Source organism: Astatotilapia calliptera, chromosome 20, assembly GCF_900246225.1.
Source record: "Astatotilapia calliptera chromosome 20, fAstCal1.2, whole genome shotgun sequence".
Classification (NCBI taxonomy): Eukaryota; Metazoa; Chordata; class Actinopteri; order Cichliformes; family Cichlidae; genus Astatotilapia; species Astatotilapia calliptera.
Genome location: NC_039321.1, coordinates 11151640 through 11169249, shown reverse-complemented (window position 1 = coordinate 11169249; position 17610 = coordinate 11151640). Strand labels below are relative to the sequence as shown.

At 44.8% G+C, this 17610-nt stretch overlaps 1 protein-coding gene across 6 annotated transcripts in view; it reads right to left on the bottom strand.

Moving 5' to 3' along the window:
• Window positions 1-546: 546 nt before the first annotated feature.
• The window catches only part of prkcz (protein kinase C, zeta), a 105819-nt gene continuing 88755 nt past the window's right edge, over window positions 547-17610 (bottom strand). For 5 of the 6 annotated variants that reach the window (XM_026155088.1, XM_026155089.1, XM_026155094.1 and 2 more), the window contains 3 exons: window positions 14152-14304; window positions 13917-14032; window positions 547-2943 (listed from right to left, as the gene is read on the bottom strand). In XM_026155088.1, the coding sequence (XP_026010873.1) occupies window positions 2856-2943; window positions 13917-14032; window positions 14152-14304 (357 nt within the window). In that variant the 3' untranslated portion in view covers window positions 547-2855. The remainder of the gene's footprint in view (window positions 2944-13916; window positions 14033-14151; window positions 14305-17610) is intronic. The other variant, XM_026155090.1, reaches the window with a different exon arrangement.

Here is a 17610-nt window from a genome sequence, read left to right as displayed (position 1 = left end):
ATTTAATTTACAAACAACATAAATTTGGTTTGGGATAAATTCAAAGAGAACTTCTTTTTGATCAAACCAACATTTATCAGTTTCTTCACTGACAACCTCCAAGAACGGCTGTATCATGTGCAACACAACAAACCTCAGTATGTCTGTCACTCTACACATGTCAGTGATACACACAGGAAACAGTCTGGGACCCAATACTGAACCTTGTGGGACACCACAGCTAATGTTCAACCACTTATGCAAACCTGCCTTTTCACAAAAGGCAGATCTTAATAAATAAATAATATAATACTCAGATTATTTGTCTAATATTAAATTATTTGTTAAATCAGGAAGGGGCAAATCATTTTTCACCGAGTGTGACTGAGCCCAGTATCGTTAGGTTCAGGGTGACTGTGCTTCTCTGCATGAACAGAGCTGAGGGCTGATCAGAGGAGCTGTATGAGCCCAAGTGTTCACTCGCATAGAAATCTATAGCATCTGCACAGATCTTCCTGCTGTTGTCGGCACAAATAAAGGACGTCAGTGAGAGAAAAAAGGACTCGGTTCACAGAAAACCAGTTTGATTTTTAATAATTACACATATTTACAAAGATGCGATGAAGCTAAATGAAGCAGACCTGGCCAGCATTATGTAAAAGCAGAACTGTAGTTCAATAATCCTTCATGGGGTTTGAGCGGCCTTCATGTTCTGTAAGGTGGAGTCAAGAGCTTCCAGTTTATCCATTGGTCCCTTAAGGGGAAAAACAGCATCACTAATGTATCACCTGTGTGCAGGTAATAAAATACAGTCTGTGAGATGGAGTGTCGGGGTTGGAGGAGGAGGATGCTTCTTTAGATTAGAGGTGTGTATTTTCATTGTGACTGGAACTTCATTACGCCGTCTCCCTGCCTGTACAGGGCCTGCAGCTAATTGAGGCCCTGTGACTGATCAGCTAATTAATCCTATTATGAGGGTATTAAATTAGCGTGGGTCAAGTTTAATCACAAACAGCTAACTGAGAGCTTCTCCTCCCTCAGAAGAACATGTATGCAGATACACACAGCCTGCATCAGAAGCACTGAGTTGTGTTGGAGACATGAATGTGTGCTCACTGATGTCCCAGCATTAAAACATCAAAGCTTCAGTTAGGTACTGATATGTTGCTTGCTGTGTATAAAAGGAGGCAGTATACAGAGTTAAAGTGTCCTGAAAACGTCATTATATAGTAAAGACAAACTCATGGCTTCGTACTGGTTTTATAGCTGTTGTGCACCAGCAGCTGCATGATGGAGGGCATGAATTATAATAGTGACCTAATCCTCCAACCCCTGACTAACACTCATCCACAACATTACAGCTGAGACTGGGAATGACCCACTTTTCTTTCTTTAGCGCCCCAGCAGTTGTCTCAGGGCACTTTTTTACAGTATCTCTAGTACTGTAGGCATAGTCCTCAACAATCAGATGATCCTCTATAAACAGAGCTTGGCAACAGTAGGGAGGAAGAACGCCTGTTTAATGGGAACAGACCTCTGCCAGAACCAGGCTCAGGGAGGGCGGCCTTTGCTGAGATTGACTGGGCGTCGAGACAAACTCCAAAGTAACACACCTGGAATTTAACCCAAAAAAAGCTTTGTTCCCCCACACAGGGAAGACCCACTAATGTCTGTGAAAACCACGGAAAAGCTCTCATGGCTTTTCTGCTGTTCTCCCATTTCATTTAGACTTGCAAACAGATTTCCAGCTGTCGTTGCAGCAGGTCACTGTAGACATGGAACCACACAGTGAGCACATAAAGGAAACGGTGACCAGTTTCCCCCAGCAGGTCACACAGATGGTCACGCAGCAGCACCTGGTGAGGAGGAACCCAAAGCTGCATTTACTGTGGAAGCTGAAGCCAACGTCTGACAGCAGGCATGGGCCAAGTCTGTCTGCTGCTCCTCACCTATGTGACGATAACGCGGACCTTCACTGGGAAATATTACAATTACACATGTGTAAGGAAAGAGGTCAGGTCTCCTCCCAGCTGCTTGTGTCAATTACACATTCACAGGAAATGTTGATTATTTGAACGATTCATTAAAAATAAGGTTTGTTTGTGTGTGGGGACTGAGGCAGCTTAGCGAGCTCCATACGCTGGACGAGAGTTCGGACATACCCTGGCAGAGTTTCAGCTGCGTTACCTGCTGCAGCCGTAACAGGTGAACAGAGAGGTGCAGTCAGAGACACGGGAAATCATTTGATCTTTGAGGCACTTCTTAAATAAAAAGTTGTCACCCCCTTGTTTGTGAAAACAACAGAACACAAAGAAAAGTTTGTGGTTATGGAGGAACATGTGCCGCTTGCATCAATAAAAGGCATCATCAATTTTGGATTCACTAGCTACATCATAATACACAATAACAACATTTTCTCCTTTGTCATTGTACATTCTTGTGTGTGTGAGGCGTGGCCCCCCTACCAAGATAGAAAAAAAAAAGAAGAATAAAAAATTGCACGTAAAATTATTTAAAGTTGTTCCGTAGAGCCGTCGTATTCATCCAGGGCGTGAGATGGGCTGAAACGTGTTGATGGTGGCAGGCACAGAATGAAACGCTCACACAGCCAGTCCTGCTCTGACACGAGGATGGACTGACAGGGACAACAGGACCAAACAAAGAAAAGGAGAAGACAGCATAAAGTCAGGGAATGTTCCTGTAGTCCGGCGTCCGGCTCCCCAGGGAAAAACTCTCCCTCCTCCCGTTTGCCTTGTGGACAGGTCCAGGGGAAACTTCCTCCTTGTTGTCGCCTTTCTGAGTTGAGTTGGCTTGCAAGTTTGTTTGTTTGTTTCTGTTTTTGAACAGCAGCTCGGAGGAGGACGCTGGTTTCTCCTTCATACAGACTCTTCTGTGGCTAGCAGCAGGGGGTTGATGTATTCAAATCCCTCAAACTCGGACTGGTCTATTCTCTTGATGACGTCCCTGAGGAGAGAAGGATGGAAAGAACAATTAGAGGACTTGTTTTACCACAGAGCTACTGAGAGTAAACCAGGTTTGCTCCTGGCGTCTCTCAGGTGAGCGTCACCACATCTTTTTCCAGGTTTGGAATCTAAAGGAAATAAAATGATGTTTTTTGGAGGGGTGGGGGAATGTCCATGTTGAATTGCAGACCATTGTTTAGAACATTTTCAGGCTCTGTACCCACTGAGTTATGGTTCTGTTTTCATTTTCTTGGCAATCAGTGCAGGTATCAGTAGAACGTACCTACTGATACAAATACCACTAAATTTGCTTTAAGAAATGATTGAAATGATAGAATGTAGCAAGGTGATTGACTCAGTAATTCAGAAAGTGTAGCTCTTCTGGGATTTTCCACACAATCATCTTTCTGGTTTTAGAGAATGGTTGAGGGAAAAAAGAAAATATGAGTGAGCGGCGGTTCTCTCGGCACAAATTGTTGATGCCAGAGGTCAGAGCAGAATGCACAGACCACAGTGTATGCCCCCCTGTCAGCTAAGAACAGGAAACTGAGGCTACAATTCACATAAGCTCACCAACACTGGACAATAGAAGATTAGAAAAACGCTGCCTAGTCTGCTGAGTCTCCATTTCTGCTACAATGGTCACAAAATGCTAATCAGCATAAAGCATGGATCCATTCTTCCTTGTAGCAGCACTTGGTGTAATGTGGTGTGGAAGACAGTTTTTTGGCACAGCTCAGATCAGCCTGAACTAGTTTAAACTGGCTTGAACCTTTCAAATGGATTCCACAATGACCAAATTTGAAATGTGTACCATGACGACTCTGTAGCATCTGTGTGATGCTATCATGTAAATATGGACCAACACATCTGAGCAATGCACAAAGAATTAGCAGAGTTGTGAGGATAAAGCGAGGTCCAAGCTGTTAATATCAAGGTTTACCTAATGAAGTGGCCTGAGCCACTTGTTGACCTTGATGCCTAAAGTTTGGCATTTGTCCATGTGCCAGCCTGTCCTATAAGGTGAAGGCTGCAGCAGGGTGGGGAGTGTGTGGACAGAAGAGTGCCCACACCAGCGTAACAGAGATCTGAAACATGCCCTGCTGTTCTTACTCTGATTGGGATAAACGTCGTGCTGCTGAAAATGATTTTAAAGGAAAATGCTGACGTATGACATCAGGTTTGTTTTTGGAGGATTCATTAGAAAGACTGCAGGTCTGTGGATCACACTGTGGATCGCTCTGTGGATCAGTGTGTCCACGGCTCTTTCTGCACTCTCTCCTCTTCGTCTCCATCTGGTAACGCTTTCACGTTTTCCAAGTCAGCAAAAAGAACCATTTACATTGGTTGAACACACTGTTTGTTTTGGTCGTCTCCCAAACCTTCTCCACTCTCCTTTGTGTTTCCCCCTCTGTGGTCTTTCACTCTGCCTCCTCGTTCTCCCTGAAACTTGAAAACAAAAAAGCCCACTTTCTAAATCTAATGGCGTTATTGTTGCTTGACCTACTCCTACAGTGCGAGTCCTTCACATGAGATCAGATGGAGAGAAAATATTTGCTTCATCAATATTCCAGTCTGCACACTCAAAGACACTATAGCGTTTCATTCACTTGTCCTGGTGCTCTCTGTGGGTGGGATCTGCAAGCTATCTGACAAAGCGGTGGCCCTTAAAGTGAGACTCCCACCCACCTGGTGGAGCAGGGAGAGGACCAGTGAACGTGTCTATTGTTTTAACTTCAAAGCCCCCTGCTCCGTGTCTGCAGCGAGAAAACATCTTGGCCTTTCCCAGCAAGAGGCCTCCCCTCGGCAAGAGCTTAACCATGCCCCGCTCCCTTCCATTGGCCAACACAACCACACATGTACACACACACACACGCGCGCGCACACACACACACACACACACACGCGCGCACGCACGAGTAAACAGCCTGTTGCTGCAGTAGGGAGAAGGCGGTAGTGTTGCTAAGGGACTGCATTTTTTTTACCCAGCTGCTCCTAATCCACAGTTTATAAAGTTCCACCTGAGATTATTCCTTCGTTAGTGGAAGAAACAAACACATAAAGCATTCAGCCAGCTCCTGATTCATCTGCACAGTGGTTTTTGTTTTTCTGACATCATGTCATGGATATCGTCTTACAAGGATGGAAGGATCAAACGAACCAGCAGTGTGGAGGCTAACACAGCTCAAAAACACATCCTCTGTGGAAACGTGCAGCTGAGCCATCAGCTGATGTGGGCTGAGATCAGTGGTTATTAGGTTACATTAGGTTATTCTTCAATACTCTTCAATTCTTCAATACTAACCTTACTAACTTCAGCTGTGAATTGCATTTTTGTGTTTCATTGCAGAACTGATCCAGAAGTTCATATGAATGAATCGAGCCAGATTTACCATCATCACAGCACACAAACAGGTTTCACAGGAACTGAGGAGCCTCTGGGGTTCAGTTTGGCCAAAACTTGAACTCAAAGTTTTGATTAGTGCAGTGGTTCCCAAACTTTTTTTGCTAGGCCCCCCTTTGTTTTACAACAAAAATGTCCCCCCCCCCCCGCACAAACACATCTTCCAACCACACACACCCATATTTTGCTCTATTGCGGTTTATTTCACACCTCAAACATTTAGTAAACAATTAAGCAAATAGAAGTAATCTGCAATAAATTACAGGTAGTAATAAAATAAACTATGAACTCTTTTACGCTATGTCCACGCCTTAGCCGAGTAAGAATGTGTCGTGTTGACAGTGGTGACTTAGATAGCCACACTTCATTTTAGAAACAGCCAAATACAAACGTGTTGCTCAAGTTTATGTCTGCATCGTTTCCTCAAATTTGTCTCATGTCCATCTCAGTCACAGTTGTAGCTGAGCACTAAGCTAATGCACATACTTACAGGTGTACACTACCAGCTGTAATTCACACAGCTGTCTCCATTAGGGAAATGAAAGCTGCGGTGTGGCCTGGACATGTTTCCCCAACTATAAATGGAGCAGCTGAGCCATCGGTGATGTGGGCTGGCATTCAGATCAGTGGACCGCTCTGTAGTGCAGCTCTGCAAGTGTAGCTCTGTGGTGCAGCTCTGTAAGTGCAGCTCTGTAAGTGCAGCTTTGTAGTGCAGCTCTCTAAGTGCAGCTCTCTAAGTGCAGATCAGTGGACCACTCTGTAGTGCAGCTCTGTAAGTGCAGCTCCGTAAGTGCAGCTCCGTAAGTGCAGCTCTGTAAGTGTAGCTTTGTAGTGCAGCTCTGTAAGTGCAGCTCTGTAAGTGCAGATCAGTGGACCACTCTGTAGTGCAGCTCTGTAGTGCAGATCAGTGGACCGCTCTGTAGTGCAGCTCTGTAGTGCAGATCAGTGGACCGCTCTATAGTGCAGCTCTGTAAGTGCAGCTTTGTAATGCAGCTCTGTAAGTGCAGCTCTGTAAGTGCAGCTCTGTAAGTGTAGCTCTGTAATTGCAGCTCTGTAAGTGCAGCTCTGTAATTGCAGCTCTGTAGTGCAGCTCTGTAAGTGCAGCTCTGTAAGTGCAGATCAGTGGACCACTCCGTAGTGCAGCTCTGTAAGTGCAGCTCTGTAATTGCAGCTCTGTAAGTGCAGCTCTGTAGTGCAGCTCTGTAAGTGCAGATCAGTGGACCACTCTGTAGCGCAGCTCTGTAAGTGCAACTCTGTAAGTGCTTTTAGCGGAGTAAGAATGTGTCGTGTTGACATTGGTGACTTAGATAGCCACACTTCATTTTAGAAACAGCCAAAGCAAATATCCCAGTAAATGTCCCAGTAAAAGAGTTTTGTTTTCTCAGATCTAAAGGTATATTACACTATGTGCGACTTCATTATCATCATCCATACCATTATTGAGTTGAATCTCCTCCCACCCTCAGAACCATTTTAATTCTTAACAGTGAACACAGTGGTACATATACACAGCTTTAATACTTTCTTACTATAAGCCTCATAGACACACACAAACACACACACTCTTTCACCCTGACTCTTACACTTGCCCTGGATGCATCTATCACACTGTGTGAGTGTGTGAACAGGTGCTACCCCTCAGCCTCCACGTAGCTGTGCGTACAGTTACATTTGAATGTCCTTGGTGACTTCCTGCTTCAGTTATCACAGTCACAAGAGTTTCAGAAAGCTTGACCTCTGACCTTGAGGCTGAGCTCACTGAAATTCAAACTTTGAGTAGCGGCACCTTTGGTGTGAATTTCAAAACCCTGCATCGTCTTCTCACACTCACAGTCGTGTCAGACACATTTTAATTCAATTCCGTTTTGCTTCTATAGTGCCAATTCACAAGAAGGCGCTTTATTGTAATAAGCTAACAGTCGGCAAAGGTAGGAGGGAAAAACAGCCTTTAAACAGGAAGTTGATCAGAACCAGGCTCAGGTGTGGCAGCCATCCAGTGCGACCTGCTGGTAAGTGAGGGAGAGAGCAGAGACAGGACAGAAGAGCCTCACAGTTTGAAATATGACCAGTTTATCCTTATTAAAGGCTTTAAGGTGGTGGTAATGAAACAATTTCAAAGTCTTCCTTTTCGTGGCAGATGGCTGCCCCTGAGTTGAGACAGACAAACCACTCACATTCACACATGTATGCAATTACAATCACCAGTTAACCTCCAATAACTGCTCATCTTGGACTGTGGGAGAAAGCCACATCAGTCGGAAAGAAGCGAGGAAAACATACAAGCTCCACACAGATGGTGGATTCCAACCAGGACCTTCTTGCTGCGAGGCATCAGTGCTGAGCACCTGGTTATTTCTCTGTGTTAGCCCTGTGACAGACTGACAGCCTGTCCACAGTGTACCTGGCTCTCCCCCTGTGGCACTGAATTCAATGCATAGATAGGTGGACTCACCAAGGGCTTGCTGATAGCAGGTTGTCTGATTGTTGGGGTTTTTTAGCTACGATGTGGTGACTGTGAGCTGGCGTTATGTAAGTGAAGATGAAGTGAATATATCAGAGATTTAGTCCATAATGATACAACAGCATCACACAGTTGGGGCTGGATGTACATGCATGATTCAAATTATTCGTGCAATTACTAAAACAATGAAACTAGCTGCAACACCTGCCAGTGAACATCACAGACAGACATGCAGCATCAGTGAATGCAAAGTAACGTAGTGAAGAGTATGACTGCACAAGTCTGGAAAGATCTGTTCATCCAAGAACGGGAAAAAAGGATTTAACGAAAAAAGTGAGCTGCTGCAAACACGTCACCGGCTCTGTGAGGACGTGCCACACTAAAGCAGTACTATAGTCCTAGCTGCTATATATTCAGGCTCTTGAAATCCATCACTAAGGATCAAGGCTAGTGAAGACAAAGGCCTCGTTTCCTAAGCACAGGCAGAGCTTGGCCATTTTCTAAGATAGGGAGCTGGCACAGAAAGCCTCTCCTGCACTCCTCTCACACGCTGCCGAGGGCCCCCAGCCATCCTGGCTTTTAATGTCGCAATGTAAATCTCTAACATGGAGGGTTTACCCTTCTCTCTCCTTTCATGGCTTTCACTTCTCTTTCTTCTTGTGCCAAAGCCATCATGAGTGGGAGAGAGGGGAGACTGGAGAGCTTTTGCATCACCCCCTCCTAGCGAGAGTGGGCAACGTCAGCCCCTCTCCTTGGTAACAGGGAAGAGGAGGGGGTGGGGAGATAAAGTGCGAGACACAGGGAGGAGCCGTGCATCTTATTTTGACGTGCTGCAGTTTTTGATGCCAACTTGCTATCTCTGCTGCTGAACTGGTCACGTGCTCCCCACCCCGTTCTCCCTCTTCTCACCACTGCACCATTTGGACCTCTTCTACGATCGTCTTCCCAAGAGTTAGTCGCAGACTCCCGTCATCAAAGTCTGACACAAACGAGCTGGGATGAACTTCAGAGACATCTCGCTGCAGCCCTTTAATGAGCTGCGAGCCTCAGCCACTCCAAGGCTGGTTTTGAACATTGATATCTGCTGAACAGCACAAACTTCAAACTGGATGCTTCCCAAAGACATCTGCCGTGGGTGCAGATCATGACGGGCATGTAATAAGGCCGCCAAGTGCAGCACAGTCAACAGCTCTGCAGTGATAATACCAATTAGTGACAGCACGAAGGGCGTCATTTATTTTGGAGTGAATTCCCAGTCAAGACACTGCGGAGGTACAGATTATCACAAGCCATGACAGACAGACCCCCGGCAGGCGGACAGCTCCAGGAGTTACACAATCTAGAGGTTTTTCAGCCATACTTTGTAAAATTCTGCTGAATTCCACATAAACTGTATATGAAATATGGAGGGAGCATGAGCTATGTGGTGCTGCAGTGGGCACGCATTGTTCTTAAACACGGTTTAACGCATGTTACAACTTCACTCTGAAAGACCAAAAACAGCCCAAAAAAACCCAGCTGTGTGTAGCACGCCACCAACACCCACATGTCCTTCAGTTTTTAGGCCCCTCTTCTGTGGAACCAGCTGCCAGTTTGGATTCAGGAGACAGACTACAGGGAGTGCAGAATTATTAGGCAAGTTGTATTTTTGAGGAATAATTTTATTATTGAACAACAACCATGTTCTCAATGAACCCAAAAATCTCATTAATATCAAAGCTGAATGTTTTTGGAAGTAGTTTTTAGTTTGTTTTTAGTTTTAGCTATTTTAGGGGGATATCTGTGTGTGCAGGTGACTATTACTGTGCATAATTATTAGGCAACTTAACAAAAAACAAATATATACCCATTTCAATTATTTATTTTTACCAGTGAAACCAATATAACATCTCCACATTCACAAATATACATTTCTGACATTCAAAAACAAAACAAAAACAAATCAGCGACCAATATAGCCACCTTTCTTTGCAAGGACACTCAAAAGCCTGCCATCCATGGATTCTGTCAGTGTTTTGATCTGTTCACCATCAACATTGCGTGCAGCAGCAACCACAGCCTCTCAGACACTGTTCAGAGAGGTGTACTGTTTTCCCTCCTTGTAAATCTCACATTTGATGATGGACCACAGGTTCTCAATGGGGTTCAGATCAGGTGAACAAGGAGGCCATGTCATTAGTTTTTCTTCTTTTATACCCTTTCTTGCCAGCCACGCTGTGGAGTACTTGGACGCGTGTGATGGAGCATTGTCCTACATGAAAATCATGTTTTTCTTGAAGGATGCAGACTTCTTCCTGTACCACTGCTTGAAGAAGGTGTCTTGCAGAAACTGGCAGTAGGACTGGGAGTTGAGCTTGACTCCATCCTCAACCCGAAAAGGCCCCACAAGCTCATCTTTGATGATACCAGCCCAAACCAGTACTCCACCTCCACCTTGCTGGCGTCTGACTGGAGCTCTCTGCCCTTTACCAATCCAGCCACGGGCCCATCCATCTGGCCCATCAAGACTCACTCTCATTTCATCAGTCCATAAAACCTTAGGAAAACCAGTCTTGAGATATTTCTTGGCCCAGTCTTGACGTTTCAGCTTGTGTGTCTTGTTCAGTGGTGGTCGTCTTTCAGCCTTTCTTACCTTGGCCATGTCTCTGAGTATTGCACACCTTGTGCTTTTGGGCACTCCAGTGATGTTGCAGCTCTGAAATATGGCCAAACTGGTGGCAAGTGGCATCTTGGCAGCTGCACGCTTGACTTTTCTCAGTTCATGGGCAGTTATTTTGCGCCTTGGTTTTTCCACACGCTTCTTGCGACCCTGTTGACTATTTTGAATGAAACGCTTGATTGTTCGATGATCACGCTTCAGAAGCTTTGCAATTTTGAGACTGCTGCATCCCTCTGCAAGATATCTCACTGTTTTTGACTTTTCTGAGCCTGTCAAGTCCTTCTTTTGACCCATTTTGCCAAAGGAAAGGACGTTGCCTAATAATTATGCACACCTGATATAGGGTGTTGATGTCATTAGACCACACCCCTTCTCATTACAGAGATGCACGTCACCTAATATGCTTAATTGGTAGTAGGCTTTCGAGCCTATACAGCTTGGAGTAAGACAGCATGCATGGAGAGGATGATGTGGACAAAATACTCATTTGCCTAATAATTCTGCACTCCCTGTATCTCTACTTTTAAGATTAGGCTTCAAACTTTCCTTTTTGCTAAAGCATATAGTTAGGGCTGGACCAGGTGACCCTGAATCCTCCTTTAGTTATGCTGCAATAGATGTAGGCTGCCGGGGATTCCCATGATGCATTGGGTGTTTCTTCTTCACTCACTATGTGTTAATAGACCTCTCTGCATTGAATCATATCTGTTATTAATCTCTGTCTCTCTTCCACAGCATGTCTTTATCCTGTCTTCCTTCTCTCACCCCAACCGGTCGCAGCAGATGGCCCCACCCCTCCCTGAGCCTGGTTCTGCCGGAGGTTTCTTCCTGTTAAAAGGGAGTTTTTCCTTCCTACTGTCGCCAAAGTGCTTGCTCATAGGGGGTCATGTGATTGTTGGGTTTTCTCTGTATGTAGTATTGTAGGGTCTACTGTACAATATAAAGCTCCTTGAAGCAACTGTTGTGATGTGGTGCTGTGTAAATAAAATTGAATTGAAAATTGAATGTCCATGCAAACAAAAATTACACAGTCCAGCAGTGTGCCAGATCCAATTATTTTAGAAGGCTTCTTAGTCTGTCGTCATGCTAGCAGGGATCCCATTATTTAAAGGTGCCTAAAGGATTTAATTATCGGTTCGGCTTCTGCTCCTGAGCAACAGTTGTGCTGAATAACAGCAGGCTTATAAAGCTCAGAAAGTGCACATAGTCATTATGTTATTCACATAAAACAAAGACAGATGCCAACAGGAAACAGGGAGGGAAACAGTAATGAAGAGCAGTGCTGTTAGGAGGGAAACAATGCTACCAGTGCACATGCTCCAGGAAAACCGTTCACAGTGTACACCGACGCACGAAACAAGTCACCAAGGCCACTGAAGTGTGGCTCGATCACACGTGCTGACAGGGTTTCCTACTCTGCAGTGACACTTTGTTTAATACTGCACTGTCATATTTTGGTTTTGGTGACCTCGGCTTTTTGTTGCTGCACAAACGTCTTACTCCATCCTGTAAGAGCCTTTAGTCAGTCCACCATGTAACTGTCACAGCCAGACAGTAACACCTCTGTCCGTATTATCAACTCGGACTTATGTGAACCGTTCCATAAAGGCATTGTGTTCCTGCCATCATGATCACAAGCTCCATAAATCCTCAGAAGGGGAAATTCAAGTTTTGGAGCATCGAGAATCAAACCAACATGATGTTTTCTAACATTGGCTGGGATAGATCTGCTGCCAAAGCCTTATGGAATCTATTTAGTGACACAGAGAGGAAAACAGGATGATGTGTTCCTTCAGTGTGTCCGTGGTTGTGTAATATCTTTAAGCCTTTTCTCTTCAAAGTTCAGCCTTAAACAAGGGCTCCACTCAGATCCTGGAGCTGCATGTTTGCATTAATCAAAACAACCCCCCAACATTGGAAACTCACATGGGGGCATTCTTTATTGGATGCAGGAGTCTGTTGGGAAGATGGTCCACCCAGTGTTTGTGTGACGTTACAGAGTAAGCTCTGTTTTTAGGCTCTGTGTGACCAGGACAGGATGGACTGTTGTCTCCACTGAACACCTCTATAGTGGCTGCTGCACATCTGTATGAGAAACACAGGAGCAGCAGTCCTGGGACTTACATCTTTCCTCTTCCTTTCATTTCTAATCCTGTCCATCCCGGTCAATCCCAGTGAATCTCTCCCACCTCCAGCTCATTACCATCTTCTGAATATTTGCTTTCACAAATCACCCATGATACTCATCTGCACCTACTCCACTCTGCCTGCACGCTCTTCTTCTGTCTGTTGTTGGATGGTTGACTACAGGCATTTAAACTCTTCTCTGCTCCTTGTAGCTGCCCGTGCCTCTGTCTCATTCACACTCATTATTCTGTCATATTCTGCTGATTTTCATTCCTCTCTCTCCAGATCTTACCTCCACCTCTCAGCGGTCTCATCCACCTGTATTAGAGCGATTAGAGCACGCTGTAGGTATTACAGGTACTGCGCTGCAGTGGTTTGTATCATATCTATCTAATAGACTTCAATTTGTGCATGTAAATGGAGAGTCCTCTTCACACACTGAGGTTAATTATGGTGTTCCACAGGGTTCAGTGCTAGGACACATTCTGTTTACATTATACATGCTTCCCTTTGGCAGTATCATTAGAAGAAATAGCATAAATTTTCACTGCTATGCTGATGACACCCAGCTCTATCTATCTATGAACCCAGATAACACACACCAATTAGTTAAACTGCAGGAATGTCTTAAAGACATAAAGAGCTGCCTTCCCACCCTCATCAAAGTGTTTGCTCATATGACTGATGTATTACTGTAGGGTCTACTGTACAACATAAAGCACCTTGAGGCGACTGTTGTTGTGATTTGGCGCTGTATAAATAAAACTGAATTGAATCTGATTGATCCTGCTCCCTGCTCTGGCAGATCCCACTGTCCTTTGGGAACATCAGTGTCTATGGATAGTTGTGACCTCACTAGCTGTCTATCGCTGCTGCAAACTAGAGGAGCTCAGAGCCGACCCCGATGTAATCCCACCCACACCTTGAACCATATGTTACTCCGTCTATCATATGGTATGATCCACAAAGACACAGGACAACCTGTGTTTAAGCTGTGATATTATTATGTTTTCACTGCTGCACACAGCGCTGAATGCTCCGTATAAGAAAAACAAAGACTTATTCTGAACTGGGAATCATGCAAAGCTACTCTAAGGGAGTCCAAGAACAAAAATATGGAGTTATCTGTGAGAACCCTCCATACAGTTCTTCTGAGTGCTTGATGATGGCAGTAACTGATCACAGTAAAGAGTTATCATCATGTACTGACAAAACAACAGTCATGCTTACGTTAAGACAGACGTGCAGTTCCACACATGAAACTTTATTCACATAAGCTTGACTTTAATAAAGGCTGTGTTTGAGCTGAAAAGCAGTACTTACTCATCGTCTGGTGTTAGCTGCACTGGTTCATTAGTAAACTGCGTGTCAAAGTTTTCTAGGCCGTACTCATCAGAGATTTGAGGTTTGAAGGGCGGCGTCACTTCTTTCTTCTCCAGCTGAGTGAAAACAAACAGAGTGTATTACATATAACAGTTGCTTTTACTCACTGAGAGTGGAGCCATGAAGTCAAATAAAAAAGGCACATTTTCACAAGTGTAGACACCCCCACACCCACATTTCCACAGTGGAGGAGTTTATGTGTCCCCTCTGATCCTGGGAGCTGTGTTATCCAGGGAAACAGCCCCTGGTAGGGTCTGACATGTCCACTTGGTCCCGGGGAGGCAGGGAGGGAGGGGGCGAGGCAAAGAGCAAAACCCAGTGAGTGATTCTGTGTGAATCAAAATCACCAAAAAGACAAAGGACTTAATGGCACATATTTGACATCCATCATCAGTGTGTGATAGCCTGATGTCACTGAATAGGTAACGTGAAAGCACAAACATATTCTAACACATCTGCACCAACATTTGGCCAGATGTGAAACAGTGAAACAGAAGCTTGGGCTCGTGTTGCTGTATTTCTGTGTAGCGATGAAGCCAAACAACAGAACGAAGAAGGTTGAGGCAGCAGAATAATTATGCCTGAGTGATTCAGCCAGAGTTTTTGTCTGATTTGTTTCCATGGTTTCACATTCGTCCCTCATCCTGTTCAAATGTGCGCTGAGGACATTTTCTAAGAACACAATGAAGTCAGACGGGCACAGAAAAACCACAGGTACCCAGCTTCGCTCGTCATGCTGCGTTTCACTGTTTTCTCTTTAGAAAGCTGGGTGAAAAGAAGCCCTAAAATAGATGTGACCATCTGGGATTTGGAGGCTGTGCCAGACCACGGGTACCATTTTCTTATAGTTGAACATTAAACAATGACCATATTACGTGATGTCATAGATCAAGGTGTGTGCCCAGCCTCATGCTTCACACAGTGAACATGCGCTCTAGCTATTCTGCCAAAAAAGTTGTATTCTTATTTTAAAGTATTTTAATGTCTACACTGGATCAGTGGGGACGCACAACCCACAGCATCTGTGTTCTGAGACACTGCTGCTGGAGACATTTCCATTTTATCCACTGTGTGTCATCAGTGACACATACTGGTTCTCCTCCACTGAGTCAAAATGGTGATCTTTCAAGTGGGATTTCATTTAAAACAGAGAATCACAGAAGCTAAATGTGGTGTGTAGGAAGGGTGATGAGCGTCAATTGTGTTGGTGTGGTTGAAAAACTCTGAGCAGGTGGACTGTTCGAGGAGGGCTGATTGAGCCTTACCACTGTTCAGATGGTTCCGGCTTACTGTTGGTGGGAGGAGTCTGAATGATGATGATGCTCCTTGTAAAGGCTGAATCATCCAAGACTTTTACACACTGTGTCTGGTGTTATGTACCTACAAGAGAATCTCGATGTTTAACATTTGACACCATGTGAAATCCAGACTTCCAAAAGCCTGCAGGAAACTGCAGCTCCTCTCCAAGAATGAGTCTATTGTCACCTCCACTGCATTAAAAACCATCTTTATGACCTGATACAGGAGCCAAACAAACGGTTTCCCATCATAGGAACTCTGTGGAGGGCATGTTCTCCACACCGGGTGGTGTGAAAAACATTACAGATGAAGAACATTACAGACATTACAGATGTGACAGGCAGCTGTCTGTAGGCCTTACATTCAGGACCTGGACTCACAAAAACCTGGCCCTGATCAGGTCAATCCTGGGAACCAGCCAGCTGTGGTGCTTAGCTGTGATTACTGTGTGTGTGTGTGTGTGTGTGTGTGTGTGTGTGTGTGTGTTTGTTTTAGTAGTTGATGCACTTCTCTAATGTTATTGGTTCAAAGTGTTTTCAGCTTCAAACAGATAAACACCAAATAACTCACTTTGTATGTTTTTCTATCCATCAAATTTGCCCACATTCTCCCAAACACACACACACACACACTCTCTCTCTCTCTATTTGTTCATTTCTTTTTCAGGTTTTCGGCGCCTACCTACACACTCTGTCAGTTTCACCCCCTCACATCCTGTCTCCATCTTTCTCCTCTCGCCTCTATCTTTCTTACTCATTCTCCATTCTTTTATCTTGTTACACTGCTCTCCTCTCTCCTCCTACTTTCCCCACTCTTTCTGATGTGTTGCTGGGCAAGCTTAATCACTGTGTGTTGGTAATGAAGTGAAAGCCTGGAGTGAGCCCACACACACACACACACACACACACACACACACACACACACACACACACACACACACACACACACACACACACACACACACACACACACACACACACACAGGATCTGAAACATTAGTACTACACACATGTTGAAGTGTGGGAAAAGTGTCCCTGAGACCACAGTGGAAGATAAAAGAGGTCAGTGAACGTCAGGGCTGTACAGGTGCCTGAGATCACAACACTGACCGTGTGTGTGTGTGTGTGTGTGTGTGTGTGTGTGTGTGTGTGTGTGTGCAGGCGTTAGTGTCAGTGACGAGCTGTCACACATGTCTCTCTCACATGTGTAAAATGACGGTGTGCCACGCTCGCTGTCTGAGTGCTGCTCTCAGCCTCTCCATCATTCTCCAAAACAAGAAGGACAACATCAGGGAGGCCAGTCACCATTCATTTACTGTTGGTTTGTTTTTTATCAGTGAACGTCCCACAAAGAAACGTCCTGCATTGTTGGTCCACAGCTGGAGACAAAGGGACCCCACGGCTGTGAGACCCTCTGTGTTTCATCGAACCTTTGAAATGTGGGAGGAGCTGTGACAGCAGTAGCTGGGCACCTACCTGGGTCTCGTGTCAGCCTTTGCTGCTCACTACTTCTAACTTCACATTTGGCCTTGGACTAAAATAAAAGAACTGTGGAGAACGGACGTGTTACAGAGAGAAAACTTCCCTCAGGAAACATGTGATGAATATTAATATGTGGTAACACAGTGGTGGTACACCACACCTGTCAGGTCCTGAGACAGGTCTGAGGGCAGAGAGCGTTACCTCTCCAGCTCGCTCAGCTCGCTGTCTCTCTGCTCTGTGTGGACTCTGCTCAGGAGCTCTGCTTCCACACATCACCCACTGTGTCCTTGGTGTGCACACAGACAGACACACAGACTTTAAAAAGTTTAAAAAAATATCCTGATACATAGTTTTTTTTAATGTGATACTTAGAGATCAACATTTCCATATGCACCATCGTGAAACTGACAACACAGCTGTGTTTGCTGTTTGTCATGTATCATCCAATGAAACCGCTGAAAACCGTCAGCCTCCAGTCTGCATGGTAAGGACCTCCGACATCGGGCCTCCGACATCGGGCCTCCGGGGTAGTTCACGTCTCACTACTCCAGGTATCATGTCTTCTAATAGTACAGTGGGGCAAAAAGGTATTTAGTCAGCCACCGATTGTGCAAGTTCCCCCACTTAAAATGATGACAGAGGTCAGTAATTTGCACCAGAGGTACACTTCAACTGTGAGAGACAGAATGTGAAAAAAAAATCCATGAATTCACATGGTAGGATTTGTAAAGAATTTATTCATAAATCAGGGTGGAAAATAAGTATTTGGTCACCTCAAACAAGGAAAATCTCTGGCTCTCACAGACCTGTAACGTCTTCTGTAAGAAGCTTTTCTGTCCCCCACTCGTTACCTG